This window comes from Bufo gargarizans, chromosome 3, assembly GCF_014858855.1.
Source record: "Bufo gargarizans isolate SCDJY-AF-19 chromosome 3, ASM1485885v1, whole genome shotgun sequence".
In the NCBI taxonomy this organism is placed as follows: Eukaryota; Metazoa; Chordata; class Amphibia; order Anura; family Bufonidae; genus Bufo; species Bufo gargarizans.
Genome location: NC_058082.1, coordinates 480,476,432 through 480,494,155, shown reverse-complemented (window position 1 = coordinate 480,494,155; position 17,724 = coordinate 480,476,432). Strand labels below are relative to the sequence as shown.

Genomic DNA, 17,724 nt, shown 5'->3' with positions numbered 1-17,724 from the left:
ACAGATAAAACCACCCTTATTTTGGCTGGATTAACACATTTTTGCAACAAGAACATTACAGTAATAGAATGGTTACATCAGCAATTTTTGCAATGTAAAAGGAATCTATAGCCATGAATTCAGATGTAAAAGATCCATGAGGAAGCCCAGCTTCATGAATGCTGCAGGATGATGTAGCAGCTCCAGCAATTCAGTGAACAAACTTTTCATCTCTCATAAAACAACAGGTTCCTGAGTCTGACTCAATAGATGAAAAGACCTGTATTTGTATGTATAGAGAAATAGATATATGTGGGAGGGTTAGTTATTTGATCTTCCAGGATTTATTCCAAACCCATAGCAGCAACACAGATTCATTGCTAGAACTGCAGTATTATAAGGGGTAGATCCTAATATTTTCTGTGGGGAAGGAGAGAAACATTACTGATCCACAAGTCCCTCCTTCTAAATGATCAGACCACCTTGCAAAGTCCCCTTATAAAAGCAGTTGGCTCTGGACTGGTGCTGTCTCCTTATTGTGGTGCTGAACTTACTGGAGAGCTGGGGGGAGATGCTGGCTCTCTTATTATGTGCCTTTGTATGGGGGGTGTTGGGGGATCTTGGTGACCAGGGCAGTATGGGTTTCCCTGACTGTGCCCAGCTGTCCTTTCAGGGTCACCAAGCTCAATACCAGGTGACTAATGGTGAAGAACTGGTGACCTCCATATGGAACAAGAGGAGACAGCTACTCTCATGCTCTCTGGATGAAGATGCTGAAACTGTCAGACAATTTCTCTCCCATTGCCATAGGAAAAGACAAGATAGTATGTGGGACCCTGACTTTGGAGGTTTTGCAGAAGTCAGGATGGCATGCTTGATCTTCTTGAGTGCAGATACCTCTAGAAAGACAGACTTCAAAAGGCAGCATGTCAGAGTCAAGAGGGGCTTCACCTACCCAGGAACACTCTGGTGTGGAGCAGGGAACAATGCTGAAAAAGAAAATGATCTAGGTAAGAAGACTGGTTTTACTGCTACCATCCTACAATGACCTAAGACTGTGAGAGCTGCAGGTGCATTCAGGTAGGCTTGCTGAAAACTATTGCTTGAGTGATAGAGGAGACTTACAATGTAGTCTTTATAGTCTCATCTTTTGGCATAACCTTATATTAATCATCCAGCTTTGCCCATATACAAGAGAAAGCAAGAACACATTTGCATCAATAACTTTCAGCAATTTACCAAAACCAAATATGTGAGCTATTATATACTGCGGTCATCCCACTGAAAGAATCAGAAGCTAAAACCCTGCAACTTATGTCTGTGTGAAACACATCAATTTCTTAGTAGAGCTACAATGTTGCAGAGTATGTATCAGTGTATTGTAGAACTCCTCCAGTGACTATTACTATTGAGCATGAACCACACTAGTAAATACTGAACCATATGCACTTCAGTACTTTACAATGTTGATATGTTGAATAGAAGGATGATTCTGGCACTTAGTTTTTATTATTAAGCTATGTATTTTGTAAAAAAAAAAAAAAGCTTTAAAATAGAAACAAAACAAAAAAATTCTCTTAGAATTGCACCATGTACACAGAGATGCGCACATTTGCAGGGTGTAGGTAAAAGTGCTGGTTATTTTCGGATGGACTTGTAAAAGGAATTAATAGATAATAGTGGAACATTGGGGGAGGGGAGTGATCTGTGAATGAGCTAATCTTACATGCATCAGTAGCCGAAGCAACCAGTAAAGAAGAAACTGAATGGAAAAAGTAGGCGAAGGAACAAGGAGCATCAGACACAGCCCCAGTTCTATAGAATCAGCTGCCAGGATATTCAGGACCTTCCACAAGATTACCAAATTAACTTCCTCTAAAATGTATACAGAAACACTGACAGAAGCAGTTTATCAAAGATTATACTTTCAACGGAACTTCAGTAGCCCCCTATGGAGACCCATTCTCATAATAACACATCGCACATTTGGTCATTTCCTATCATCTTGTTTGGGGTAGATTTCCCCTCTAAAATGAATAAGTAAAGGCACTTTCACACTTGCGTTGTTCGATTCCAGCAGGCAGTTCCATCACCGGAACTGCCTGCCGGATCCGGAAATCCATATGCAAACGGATAGCATTTGTAGACTGATGCGGATCCATCTTACAAATGCATTGCAATACCGGATCCGTCTCTCTGGTGTCATCTGGAAAAAACGGATCCGGTATTTATTTATTTTCACATTTTTAAAGGTCCGGAAAACCGGATTCGTTTTTTCGGAACACTTGGTGCCAGATCCGGCATTAATGCATTTCAATGGAAAATAATGCCGGCAAGTGTTCCGGAATTTTGTACGGAGAAAAATTTTCTCCGGCCAAATACCATAAGAGTGACTGAACTGAAGACATCCTGATGCATACTAAACGGATTGCTCTCCATTCAGGATGCATTAGGATAAAACTATCATTTTTTTCCGGTATTGAGCCCCTAGGGCGGAGCTCAATACCGTAAAACTTTAACGCTAGTGGGAAAGTACCCTAAAATGCACTTGGATGATAGCAGCACTGCAGTAACCAGGCATGGCCACTGCACGGTGGGGGAGCTGTGTAGTTCCAGCACAGGAGCACCTGAATTTGGACTTCAAATAGTAAGTCCTGGGAAACCCCCTTTAAAGGGACACTATCATCGAAATTTTGTCACAGATTAGCAGCCTATAGGTGAATTTTTTATGTATTGTTTTAAATTAACAACAGGTGAAAGGTTTTCTGGACATAATAATTTGAAGTTGCTCCATTTATTCTACTTCCTGTCCTAAGTCTTTTACTTCCTCCTTTGTTTGGGATTTCAGCCCATCAAACACATGACTTTCTCAGTCAGAGCATCACTATAGCCAGAAAGGGAAGGGGGATGATTGAGTCAGTTAGAGCATCACAGGTTACACTGACAAGTGCTGTGCTCTTCTGCAGATATCTCTATCCAGGCCTAGCAAGAGAACGATACAGCTGTCATACCAATTCTACAGTCTACTATTATACTAGCAGATATCTTCCCTCACAGCAGCAGTGAACTGAGATTGGAATTTCTATCTATGTAGAAGTTTGAGCTCTCTGTGCTGGCTGCTACAGAAGGACAGTATTTGGTAATTCATTTTAAATGGAATAGTGCTGCCGGAATGGGAATGAAAAACAGTCAACAATAAAAAAAAAATATATCATCTATGAATATTGTGTTAAAAAATAACTCTTTCTAATAGAAATGTCGATTTAATAGCACTGATGTCTATATTAGCATGCACATTAAAGGGGTATTCCCATCACATACAATGGGGGCATATCGCTACGACCTGGGACCCACACCTACAAGGAGAACGGAGCGGGGAGAGTGGTGGCTGGAGGACCCCGGATTTCCCGAGGTCCGTCCACTACCAGGCATGCTCTCTGCTGCTTTCATACAAGTGAATGGGAACGCACACGCGGCCCCTGCTCCCATCCATTTCTATGGGGCAGATGGCTATTTTTGGCGGCCCCATTGAAATGAATGGAGGGCGGCTGCGCATGTGCAATGCACCCTCCATTCATTTCCCCGCTATGTTCTCGTTGTAGGTGCGGGTCCCAGAGGTGGGATCTGCAACCTATAAGACAATGGGGGCATATCCTAGGGACAATAAATGTGCATGCTGGTCAAGTTTAAGGGGGAGGTAAGATAGGTAACTCTCACTTGTATGGATGTTTGCCTGGCATTTGTATAAAGTCTATGGCCGACTTTACACTGTTCATCTTTTTCTAAGTTAAGAATTTGGTTTGGATATCCATTTCTAGCCTTTCTCTTTTACAATATTGACAGTAGCAAGCGGTCTTATTATAGGAGTAGTCACCCTACTGCCGGTAAAAGATGAAGTCACCACACTAGACAGGATAATGTAAGGACCTATGCGCACTGGTGATGTTTTTATTTCGGGGGAGGAAGAGAGAATGTAGGTGGGCGCACAGTGCAATATGACATTTATAGAGTTATGTGGCTGTCAGCAGCTTCTTGCAAGATACAAATGCGCATGGCTGTATGTGTAAAGGACAGCACAAGAAAAAAAATAAATAAATAAATATATATATATATATATATATATATATATATATATGTAAATACCAGTAATTATTATTACATTTATCGGCTCACCCCCTCCGTCTAGTTAAAAGGATTTTTCCAGGATTAGAAAAACATAGCTGCTTTCTTCCAAAAACAGAACAGCACCACCCCTGTCGCTTGTAGCAGTGTCGTGGTCTGTGTCTATGGTAAGTATACATGCCACTGGTCCTGGCACAAGCCTTAAAGAAAAAAAAAGTATTTTACGTGGGGCAAACCTTCAGAAAGAGTCGTTCGGAAGCTTTATATAGACAGAGTGCATGCATGCTTTATTTAGAAGTCCAGATCCACACAAAACATCAGTACCTTTTTATACATACAGTATACACCGTTCTATTATGGTCAGTTCATGATAGAAGTATATAGAGCAGGGATGCCCAACCTGCGCCCTCCGAATCTGCCCAACCTGCGGCCGTCCAGCTGTTGCCAAACTACAACTCCCAGTCCCAGCATTCCTGGACAGCCTACAGCTATTAGGGCATGCTGGGAGTTATGGTTTTGAACAGCTGGAGGGCCGCAGGTTGAGCATCCCTGATACAGAACTTTATCTTTATTTCTGCGTTAAGAATCTCTTGGCTGCTTGAGGTAAAACTTTATATTTCCATAATGTTACGTGTATCTAAAGAATAAATCAAGGCAACTGGACATACTGTAGATTTCTTGAAAACGTTTTTCACTCGTTCTTCCAACGAGCTTTCTCAATTCTGAGTGACTGTACAGGAATTCTGGGAATAAATATGTAACTGAATCAACAACTGGTAATTATACCCAGCATGGGGTCAAAGGTGTTGATTCCATTATCCTAATTGGAGGTTAGATATCTATTGTCTGCCACATACAATGCTGTCTTGATACCTTTTTCTGGGAAGTCTTTATCACCTACTGACTCCAATTAGGATAAGGGGATCAACACCTTTGACCCCATGCTGGGTATAATTACCAGTTGTTGATTCAGTTACATATTTATTCCCAGAATTATTGTACAGTCACTCAGAATTGAGAAAGTTCGTTGGAAGAGCGAGTGAAACGTTTTAAAGAAATCTACAGTATGTCCATGACCTGGATAAATAAGAACATTCACAGACATAATGTTACGTGGATTATATGACTATAATTTGGGCTCTTCTCTCAATGTCCTCTTTATCTCTGTCATCATATAGGTGAGCATAAAGAGACAGATGCGTGTTGTAGGACTCACGATCACTGTGAACATGTCATCCATCCCTTTACCTCCAGCTATGGCTACAGGAACTTCCTCTGGCATACCATCAGTCATTGCCAATGTGACAGAAGGTAAGTCCACTGCTGTATTTTTAGCTTTCAGCAAATAATTATGCATAACTGAGTATATATGTATAACTGTGTGTGTTTGTGTGTATATATATATATATATATATATATATACATACAGTACAGACCAAAAGTTTGGACACACCTTCTCATTCAAAGAGTTTTCTTTATTTTCATGACTATGAAATTTGTAGATTCACACTAAAGGCATCAAAACTATGAATTAACACATGTGGAATTATATACTTATCAAAAAAAGTATGAAACAACTGAAAATATGTCATATTCTAGGTTCTTCAAAGTAGCCACCTTTTGTTTTGATTACTGCTTTGCACACTCTTGGCATTCTCTTGATGAGCTTCAAGAGGTAGTCACCTGAAATGGTTTTCACTTCACAGGTGTGCCCTGTCAGGTTTATTAAGTGGGATTTCTTGCCTTATAAATGGGGTTGGGACCATCAGTTGCGTTGTGGAGAAGTCAGGTGGATACACAGCTGATAGTCCTACTGAATAGACTGTTAGAATTTGTATTATGGCAAGAAAAAAGCAGCTAAGTAAAGAAAAATGAGTGGCAATCATTACTTTAAGAAATGAAGGTCAGTCAGTCTGAAAAATTGGGAAAACAAGTTTATCCGAGTCACCAGCCTCAGAAATCGCAGGTTAACAGCAGCTCAGATTAGAGACCAGGTCAATGCCACACAGAGTTCTAGCAGCAGACACATCTCTAGAACAACTGTTAAGAGGAGACTGTGTGAATCAGGCCTTCATGGTAGAATATCTGCTAGGAAACCACTGCTAAGGACAGGCAACAAGCAGAAGAGACTTGTTTGGGCTAAAGAACACAAGGAATGGACATTAGACCAGTGGAAATCTGTGCTTTGGTCTGATAAGTTCAAATTTAAGATCTTTGGTTCCAACCACCATGTCTTTGTGCGACGCAGAAAAGGTGAACAGATGGACTCCACATGCCTGGTTCCCACCGTGAAGCATGGAGGAGGAGGTGTGATGGTGTGGGGGTGCTTTGCTGGTGACACTGTTGGGGATTTATTCCAGCATGGCTACCACAGCATCTTGCAGCGGCATGCTATTCCATCAGTTTGCGTTTAGTTGGACCATCATTTATTTTTCAACAGGACAATGACCCCAAACACACCTCCAGGCTGTGTAAGGGCTATTTGACCATGAAGGAGAGTGATGGGGTGCTGCGCCAGATGACCTGGCCTCCACAGTCACCGGACCTGAACCCAATCGAGATGGTTTGGGGTGAGCTGGACCGCAGAGTGAAGGCAAAAGGGCCAACAAGTGCTAAGCATCTCTTGGAACTCCTTCAAGACTGTTGGAAGACCATTTCAGGTGACTACCTCTTGAAGCTCATCAAGAGAATGCTAAGAGTGTGCAAAGCAGTAATCAAAGCAAAAGGTGGCTACTTTGAAGAACCTAAAATATGACATATTTTCAGTTGTTTCACACTTTTTTGTTATGTATATAATTCCACATGTGTTAATTCATAGTTTTGATGCCTTCAGTGTGAATATACAATTTTCATAGTCATGAAAATAAAGAAAACTCTTTGAATGAGAAGGTGTGTCCAAGATTTTGGTTTGTACTGTGTATATATATATATATACATACACACTGTATAGGCAATGGCTAAACTACCACTGTAATAGACTTCAAGGGACTTAGAAACTATAGGATAGTATTAGTACATTTGGGTCTGTGCATATACTATAAGCGGAGAATAAATAGTAACATTGAGAATCCCTGTATGCCGTTTTTGAAGGTGTAAAAAAATAATAAAACTATTTTGGCACATGTAAATTTTTCGCAAACATTTGCAACTTTTTGGGATTTTACACCGGGGTTCTGATATTCTGCTACTATTCTGGAACAGAATACTGTAATTGTGGCACAAATGTGAATTTAGCCTAAATCTGATGCAATGATGACTGAAGACCTCCAGTCATGGTGACCTTCACTCCTATTTATCAGTGGAATGCAATGTTTAAACACTGAACCACAAAACAAGACGCAATCCCCAAGGACAAGACGAGGAAAAAAATGGAATATACTGATAAGTACCCAAGTCCTTTATTGGGAGAACTGTGTTTGGTATGAACTAAATTGAATGTGCATACCATACTGCTACCGCTGCTCCTCTTACCCTGTCCTGTTGGTTCCTCCGCCAGGTCTGCTCAGTCCCTCAATGCAGGCTGTGGCCTGCTTGCACACAAGCCCTCTCCTCTGGCTCCTAAAGCGCCAGCCCGCATGCACATTCATCTTCACCAGCCAATAGCTGGCAAACCTGGGGTACTTTAGGGCACGTTCCCCTGTCTAGCTTGCTGGTTCACTGCGAAGACATGCCAGGACGTACAACAGCTGCGCGAGAGAGTCAAGCTTACCGAGACGCGAGTATCAGACCTGGAGGACTTGACTGGTCCCTTGCCGGCAAGACTCACTGCCGTGGAAGCGTCTGTGGAACTGTGCCGCACATCATCGGCATGCTTGAGCGGGCAGAGGGCCCAGATACAGCGGCTTTCCTGGAAGGGTGGTTTAAATCAGTGTTCCCCAATGCAGTTTTTTCATCCGCATACACAGTAGAAAGGGTGCACTGTGTTCCAGCCAGACCACTTCCTACTGGTGCCCCTCCAAGGCCCCTTCTAGCCCGCATGCTAAATTGGCGCGACAGAGATCTTATCCTGGCGCAAGCTAGGATCACGCAAACCATCTCGCTGGGATCGGTGAATATTTCCCTGTATCCAGATTTCTCAGCTGACCTGCAGAAGAGGTGCGATACTTTTGTCTCCATTAAACGGCGTCTTAGAGAGCTCAATCTCAAGTATTTGATGGCGTATCCGGCACGTTTGCGTGTCATGGACAGCGACAAGTCACTTTTTTTCTCCAACCCTGCAGAGGCGGAGGACTGGCTATCCAGGAGACCTAGCCGCTCCCCTCTCAAGTGATCCTGTTCGGAGACAAGGTCTCTATTGATATGTAGGAAGGGGATGAAAAGGTTCCTGCAAGGACTGTGTTAGGACCACTGATCTCCATTTTTCTTGGTTCATGGTTCGGTAACGTATTGCATTACATTTGTATGTGGACTCGGGGACACTGAGGTTTACTTACTGGTCGTTCAACGTTGAACGCACCTATGGGACTGGCAAGTGTTACTGTTATTATGGGGAGCCAGCTACCGTACCTGCACTGGAATTCCACCTTCTTACATCGTGCATGTCCCCAATGCACATGGCCATTTGCTATTCTGGTTATGCTTATGTTCTAATAGTTAACCCAGCGTTTGGGTGGTTGAGAGTATCTCTTATGTTACACGCTATTAGTGAACCCCAGTGGCTAGGTGCCTATTCTTATTACTTTGCCTGGATTCCACTATGGCAGATCTTAGAGTAATGTCCTGGAATGTGAGGGGTTTGGGGGCCTAGGAAGCGAATGGCGGTATTCACACATATCCGGAGTTATGCTCCACATATACTAGGATTGCAGGAAACACATCTTACCATGGAAAAGGGAGGGAGAGTCAAGAAACCCTGGGCTCAGTGGGTGGAGAGTGCTTATGGTAATTCATACTCTAAAGGGGTCTCCCTATTGATACACCAGGCAGTCCGGTGGGAACCACATCACACGAGTATTGACCCAGAGGGAATATATGTTTTGGTGTATGCTCATATTAATGAAATGCCATATGTAATACTAAATATGTATAACCCTCCTCCAGCTAGTCTCTCGCTGCTTCAGACAGCGGCCGGGTTTACCGCACAATTCCCATCAGCCGGGATTCTTGGCATGGGAGATCTTAACCTGCCCCTGGAAGAATCAAGGGACAGGTTTCGCAACCCGTCCAATAGTTCTATTCGCCGGTCACTCAATACTGCTCAGGCGCACCTTCTGTCTGAGCTGGGATGGATTGACATATGGAGAGAGAGGTACCCGGACCGAATAGAATTTTCTTGCATCACTCCCTCTAGGGGAGCTCTATCTAGGATTGATCACCTCCTGGGCACTCCTGGCACCTTTATGGCAATGCAGGACATACATTATGGGCCCCAGGGTCCGTCTGACCACGCACCTATAATGGCCTCAATCACTAACCCTTACACTGCTGTTCGAATCCCCAAGCAGCACATTCACCCGTTCTGTTTATCTTTAATGTCCCTAAACGATCGGGTACCTGACCAGCTCCATACCTTTCTCGCAAATAACTTAGATGACACTGATACTCCTGAACTGGAGGAATATCTCCAGAAGATTGCTCACCCGCATTTATCTGTTCCTGATAGGAAGCTGTTGGATGAGGAGATCACATTGGAGGAGGTAACCGAGGCAATCAAGGGGTTGAATCTGGGCAAGGCCCCGGGACCGGATGGGATTCCGTTGGAAGTTTATTCTAGATATGTGGACATTCTGGGACCGCAGCTCCTGCGTATGTATAAGGCGTCCCTGGCTGGTGGTGCGCTCCCGGAATCATTGTATGAGGCCTCCATTGTAGTTATGCTAAAATCTAACAAAAACCCTTTGGAGTGTGGGCTAAAAATTCTAGCCAAGATATTAGCAAACAGATTAAATAGGGTAATATCCTCCATTATACACGAAAACCAGTCCGGCTTCATCCCTGGCTGCTCCACTTCCAGTAACATAAGAAGGGCACAGGTTATTGCTCAGCTTGGATGTGCGGACCGGAAACAATGGGCTTTGGCTGCGGTAGACATGGCCAAAGCGTTCGATTCAGTAGAATGGCCTTACTTAGTACAGGTCCTCAGATACTTTGGCTTCGGTCCTGCATTCATCAGCTGGATTATTTTCCTTTACAAATCCCCATTCGCGAATAATATAATAAATGGCTCCCTGTCATCAAATTTTAAGCTATATAGAGGAACAAGGCAGGGTTGCCCTCTGTCTGCCCTTTTATTTGCGGTAGCTATTGAGCATCTAGCACTAAGGATCCGCCATGACGCCACATTTAAAGGAATATCTCTGGGGAATAGGGAGGATCGGTTAGGCTTATATGCTGATGACCTTATTTTATACATGGACTCAGTGGAGTCTACATTGCCCAGGGCAATAACCCTTATTGAGCAATTCGGCTAATTTTCTGGTGTTTGCATAAACTGGGCAAAATCGGCCATTATGCCTTTATGGACCTCAGACTGGCCTACCGTTTATTATAATTTGATGGTAGTAGACAGATTCAAGTATTTAGGAGTCATTATCACGAAAGAACCACTTATTTCACATGAACTAAACACAATCCCCTTGGTGTCATATTTCGCGGATACATTTAAATCCTGGAACACCCTACCGTTGTCCACCATGAGTCGGATAAATCTAACCAAAATGATTCTCCAACCTAAAGCTCTATACTTGCTAGAACACGCCTGTGTCCCGATCCCGTGAACATTTTTTGATAAATTGCACTCAATTATGGCGACATTCATATGGGGCAAGAACAGATGGAAACTGGCCATTCAGTCTCTGCAAAGGAGCTGGGACAATGGGGGAGCGGCCTTGCCAGACCTATTTTTGTATTTCCTTGCTGGTCAGTTGCGATATTTGGTGCCATGGGTGACCCGGGATGTGCTTCCCAATTCTGAATACTATTTGCAAGAACATTTGCGGCTCTCCAATCTGTGGCCCGTTCTTGAAGGCCTTGCATCTATATCAGGTTCACTTCTACAGATCCATAGACTTGCGCACCAGGTTTGGAGAGCTGAAAAGCTGCAGCAATACAATGACCTATCGGATGATATTCCACTGTGGAATAATCCACTGTTTCCTCATCTGTTACATTGTGAAGGGGGAGAATGTATGGAAAGGATATGGGGTACATTATCTGAAAGATCTATATGTAAATGGTATCCTATTTTCCTTTTCTCAGCTACAGACCAAAGTTGGAATCTTACGCCCACATTTCTTTAGATATTTACAGCTAAGACATGCCCTTCAGGCCCAATTGTGGGCTCTTAAAAGTTCGGTCTCAACCTATCCACTCATTGGGGTTTTTAGAACCCAGGGGCCAAGGGGACTAATATCTGCCCTTTACACTTACCTGCTAAACCTCAGAATCTCAATTTCTCCCTTGGGTGCGGAGAGTAAGTGGAGAGGCAACATACCCACTTTATCAGCTGAGGAGTGGAGCGAGGCTCTAGAGGCCCCGGTAGCTGTATCACCGTCTCTCACTAATAGGCTGACACAACTCTTTATCCTACATAGATGTTACCTCACTCCGACTAAACTTTTTAAAATGGGTAGGAGGCCCCATACGGAATGCCACAGGTGTGCGCAGCTAATTGCGGATTTCTGGCACCTCATATGGGACTGCAGCTACATTCGCCCATTCTGGAGGGCAGTGGTGGATGTTATATCTACCATGATCCCAGATACCCTAGAGGTATGCCCCAAGGCTTGTCTCCTGGGGATACTTGAGGACGACTTGCGCTCACATTATACACTCACCTTTATCAGGGAAACTCTTTTCCTTGCCAGAAATGTGATTGCTCTCAGATGGATGGCGAATAGACCCCCCACGGTTGGCCAATGGAAGTCCCTAGTCAACAACATTATTCCCCTGGAGAAGATTATTTATTCCCGCAGGGGGATGTCCTCAAAAATTCCAAAAGATATGGGGGCCGTGGTGTGCCTCTCCGCTGACTGTTACGACGGCCCACTTACACTCTATTTGGATTTTTTTTTCATCTAAAGTCTAGTCATATTTATCAAAAAGGCTCTTCAGTTTGTACCCTATCAGGGGAGTGGAGAACCCTTGCAACTTTATGTAAAAAGTCATAATGATTAGTCTGGCTACAAATGTAGTTCTGCCCGCAAAAGAAACCATAATGCTTTAGGTAAACAATGGCAAGAAAATTTAGACTTTTTCAATGGTTTTCAATAGCTTCCGTTTTATCACAATTCCTTTTAGCTCTGCTACATCTGTAGTTTCTTATCTCATGTACATCTTTCCAATGCTTTTTTTTTCAATTTGGACTCTCCTGACCCGTTTTCACCATGTAAGGCTACTTTCACACTTGTGAAAGAGTGATCCGGAAAGCAGTTCCGTTGTGATCCGGCAAAACATATGCCAACTGATGGCATTAGTAAGGGTACTTTCACACTTGCGGCAGGACGGATCCGACAGGCTGTTCACCCTGTCGGATCTGTCCTTCCGCTATTTTGCCGTGCTGCCAGACCGCCACTCCGTCCCCATTGACTATAATGGGGATGGGGCGGAGCTCCGGCGCAGTACGGCAGTTTGCGGTGAGAGGCCGCCGGACTAAAAAGTCGGACATGCAGGACTTTTAGTCCGGCGGCCTTTCGCCATGCACTGCTGTGCTGCGCCCCGTCCCTATTATAGTAAATGGAGACGGAGCGACGGTCCGGCGGCACAGCGAAATAGCGGAAGGACGGATCCGACAGGGTGAACAGCCTGTCGGATCCGTCCTGTCGCAAGTGTGAAAGTAACCTAAGACTGATCAGGAACCTGATCAGTCAAAAAAATGCATTGAAATGCCAGATCCGTCTTTCCGGTGTCATCCGGCAAAACGGATCCGGCATTTATTTTTTTCACCAGTATTCTGAATGCCGGATCCGGCACTAATACATTCCTATGAAAAAAAAAGCCAGATCCAGCATTCAGGAAAGTCTTCTGTTTTTTTCGCTGGAGATAGAACCGTAGCATGCTACAGTTTTTTATTTTGCCTGATCAGTCAAAATGACTGAACTGAAGACATCCTGATGCATCCTGAACAGATTACTCTCCATTCAGAATGCATGGGGATATACCTGATCAGTTATTTTCCTGCATTGAGCCCTTTTGATGGAACTCTATGCCGGTGTTCTGTCATTCTAGTGGACCTTATTGAGCTTGACCATGGCGCGGGTGCTGCCCCAAGACTAGGTGCTGTGGGCACAGACGCCGAGCCTATTGGACATGGCAATATCTATGGCCATGAGGGAGTTCCAGGCAATGCCTTTAAAGGACGGGTTGAGCTGCATGCAGTCCTCCCCTGCCAGGACCCGCCTACATTTGCACGCGCAGGATAGTGATTGGAGGATTTGCAGGGATGTGTGACTGTGTGTGAGGCTGCTGATTGGTGGATTTCGGGGTGTGTGAGATCAGCTAGTTTTTATTCAGAATAACATAAGCAGCACTTCAATAATACGTCTGTACAGGAAGGCAGTTATCAAAGAATAACAATAACTGTTGTGGAAAATCTGATAAAACTGTCTCCAATGTCTCCTCAAGTCCAAGGAGAAATAAATAAATTTAAAAAGAAGAATAAATAAAAAAAGAAGAGAGACGGGAGAGAAAAAATAGCAGGGAGTGAAAAGAAGGATTGAAGTAGAAGTAAACCTGGGGCCACTTCTGTGAAAGAAAAATATAAAGAATTAGCCTCTCGCTCTTTGCTGTCTTTTGTTCAGCAATGTTAGGTGTTGAGATGTGAAAAGGTCTGACTGTGGACAAGTTCCACCTAAAATTAAAGCTGCATTTACATGGCCCGATTATCTGGAATGAGCATTCCTACAAATTGGCCAGTGTACATTTGGTGCAGTTCAGCAGATGAATGAGCAAAACGCTCATTCATCGTGTAAAATGATATTTGATGTGGACACCTCAATCATCATTCCTGGGCAGCAGATAGATTTTGTACGGGGACAAGTAATAGCAGCAGCCATTGCTCGACCTCATACTGTGGAGGTGATCGGCGGAGGTAATACCGTGGAGCACTTTACTTCCACTAAATAAGCTGCTGATTGTCTGGAAGTAACGCTTCTGTCCCGACAATCGGCTGCTCCTCGCAGCATCTGAATGCAGAGAGTTGGCTGCCAGTGATGGCCAGTTCGCTGTGTTCGCCCGCGAACACATGCGAGCTGCCTTCTTAACTGACAAGTCCGGCAATGCACAGGTAAGTCCTTACCTGTGCCTGTGCGTGAGCCGGTCTGAAATGAAATGCGGTCACCGGGAGCAGGCAGTTCTGAGAATAGCCGCCAGGGGCCTTCATCGGGCTGTTCCCGAAACTGCCTGCACCCAGGACTTGCCTGTGCATCGCCGGACTTGTCAGTTAAGATGGCAGCTCGCATGTGTTCACGGGCGAACGCGGCGAACTGGCCATCACTGTTGGCTGCTATGTAGTAAACTCAATTGTAGTTGGATGGTATCGAGTAAAAATTAAGATGATTGTGCTGGAAAACAGTCTGATTGCTCTATTCAGGATCTTGGTTGATTCAGGTCTGCATCATCCACCCATTAAAGACCAATAGTTCTCAAATAATTTTTACTGGCATATTTTGCTTCTGTTCTTTAGGTTTAAAGACTGCCTTCGAAGGGTGAATGATACGGCTTCCCGGGTTGTGGGACAGGCGTTCTTTAATGTCATCCAGGTGCAATGCTTTGAGTTCACACTTCAGGAGCAGTGTGTGGAGCGACATTGGTACGGCTGGTAAGTGACAGACAGGATTGGCACTGTCTGAAGTGCTTCTGCTTGGTGCCATCACAGATGCACTTGTTTGTAGGCCAGTATTTGTATTCATATAGCAGTATACTCTGTGATCAGCTTATCATTTGAAAAAGTATTGATGAGCACGGACATTGTCATGAAAAAGTGGCCTTCAATACCAGAAGTGATACTTGAAGTACCTGTATGCAGAATAAATAGTAGTAAAAGGGGAACTGCACTTTGGAATAACTTTTGATATGTCATAGTGACATAATATATAATGAGGAGACAAACGTTCAGCTCCTTTCTTGCAGCTGCTTTTATTTCTTATACTCCAAGACATCCCCTTTAGGCTGGGTTCACACGGGCGTGTCCGGATTAGGTCTGGATGCGTCCCGGTGTATTGCGGCAAACCCGCGCGATTTAGGTACGCAATTGCAGTCAGTTTTGACTGCGATTGCGTTCCGATGTTCAGTTTTTATCGCGCGGGTGCAATGTGTTTTGCACGCGCGTGATAAAAAACCGACTGTGGTACCCGACTGTTGTGTAGATGTTATTATTTTCCCTTATAACATGGTTATACAGCAAAATAATAGCATTCTGAATACAGAATGCTTAGTAGGTGATCAATTGAGGGTTAAAAAATAAATAAAAAAATTAACTCACCTTCTCCTCTTGATCGCGTAGTTCCCGGTCTCTTCTTTACTTCTTTAATGATGAACTACCGGCTAGGACCTGTGGTGACGTCAGATCACATGCTCCAATCACATGGCCCATCACCACGGTGATGGACCATGTGATTGGAGCATGTGATCTGACGTCACCACAGATCCTTTATCCGACAGCTCATCATTAAAGAAGTAAAGAAGACCGGGAACTACGCGATCAAGAGGAGAAGGTGAGTTAATTTTTTTTATTTATTTTTTTAACTCAATTGACCACCTACTAAGCATTCTGTATTCAGAATGCTATTATTTTCCCTTATAACCATATCATAGAGCAGCAGGAAATGCTAGCAGAAAGCTTGGGTGTATAGCAAGAGGAATTACCAGTAGAAAGAGGGAGGCACTCATGCCGCTCTACAGGGCACTAGTGAGACCTCATTTGGAGTATTGTGCTCAGTACTGGAGACCATATCTACAGAAGGATATTGATACTTTGGAGAGAGTTCAGAGAAGAGCTACTAAACTGGTACATGGATTGCAGGATAAAACTTACCAGGAAAGATTAAAGGACCTTAACATGTATAGCTTGGAAGAAAGACGAGACAGAGGGGATATGATAGAAACTTTTAAATACATAAAGGGAATCAACAAGGTAAAAGAGGAGAGAATATTTAAAAGAAGAAAAACTGCTACAAGAGGACATAGTTTTAAATTAGAGGGGCAAAGGTTTAAAAGTAATATCAGGAAGTATTACTTTACTGAGAGAGTAGTGGATGCATAGAATAGCCTTCCTGCAGAAGTGGTAGCTGCAAATACAGTGAAGGGGTTTAAGCATGCATGGGATAGGCATAAGGCTATCCTTCATATAAGATAGGGCCAGGGGCTATTCATAGTATTCAGTATATGGGGCAGACTAGATGGGCCAAATGGTTCTTATCTGCCGACACATTTTATGTTTCTATGTAAATAATACAGTGAATAGACTGTCACCTAGCAATCACACTTGCTTGCGGATGCTTGCGATTTTTACTCAGCCCCATTCACTTCTATGGGGCCTGCATTGCGTGATAAACGCACAATATAGAGCATGCTGCGATTTTCACGCAATGCATAAAGGATGCGTGAAAATCACAGCTCATGTGCACAGCCCCATAGAAATGAATGGGTCCAGATTCAGTGCGGGTGCAATGCGTTCACCTCCCGCATTGTACCCGCGCGTAAATCTCGCCCGTGTGAACTCAGCCTTAGTCTTATGGCTAATTGGTGTATGTGCGTGTCGTCACTACAGTGAATCTAAGCTAAAATATTCACGTTGCTTTCCTTTCAGGTGCAAAAAGTACAAAAATGAAACCGTTGCCGTTCTCAGAGAGTCTGGACTCTATGATTATGGAGGAAATATTATAGATGCTCCTATAACTCCGAAGGACAAAGAACCTAGTCAAATGCCATCATTAGAGCTACCACCAGGACAACCGACTCTGGGAAAAGTCATGCAAGCCACTGAGGATCTCCTGAAGATCATGATGACAATTAGCCCAACCACTGCCCATGATCAGAGCACGACAAAGAAGAAGAAAGACAAAACTAAGCAGAAAGAGAGAAAGAACAAAAAGGGAAAAGGTCTTAAAGGTAAAAGAAAGAATCGGCTCAACAAAGAAAATATCAAATCTCCCTCAAAAGACATCTGGGGTGAAGAGACTGTCAAAAATGAGAGGGCGTCAGTGACCAACACACCACTAGACTCCATAGTGGACATAGGACACAGACAGGATCCATTCAATGATATCCTTAATGATGACCCTATGAGGAACATAGATTCTACGACTACAACCATTGCCCCTACTGTAAAGCACGATGAATTCAAAAGTATGACAACATCTCTTCCACAAGAATTAAGACCCTGCACTGAGAAGCCTAAAAGGAAAAACAGGAAGGAAGGAAAGGGTAGAAAAGAAAGAAGGAAGAGACCCAAGACAGTGTCCTGTGTCCAGCAGGTGTATAGTGGAGCATGATCTGTGATGTATTCTGTATCTGTACATGGTAATGGAGTTAAATTTGAAAAATATAATGTGCAAAATAATGACATTAACCACTCTGCTGCTAAACAAGTCTCAAATACTTCTATTCAAGAAACTTTGCTGCTTGCATATGGTAATATATACATTTTTGGATTTTATGAATGAGCTAGGGCTGTAGTGTATCTTT

General features: G+C 43.5%; 1 protein-coding gene across 1 annotated transcript; it reads left to right on the top strand.

Moving 5' to 3' along the window:
* Nucleotides 1-616: 616 nt before the first annotated feature.
* PROCA1 (protein interacting with cyclin A1) lies at nt 617-17,531 on the top strand. The gene is made up of 4 exons (XM_044285762.1): nt 617-989; nt 5,280-5,412; nt 14,723-14,857; nt 16,847-17,531. Exons 1-4 carry the CDS (start codon nt 617-619, stop codon nt 17,529-17,531), a joined length of 1,326 nt encoding a protein of 441 aa, XP_044141697.1.
* The last annotated feature ends 193 nt before the right edge of the window (nt 17,532-17,724 follow it).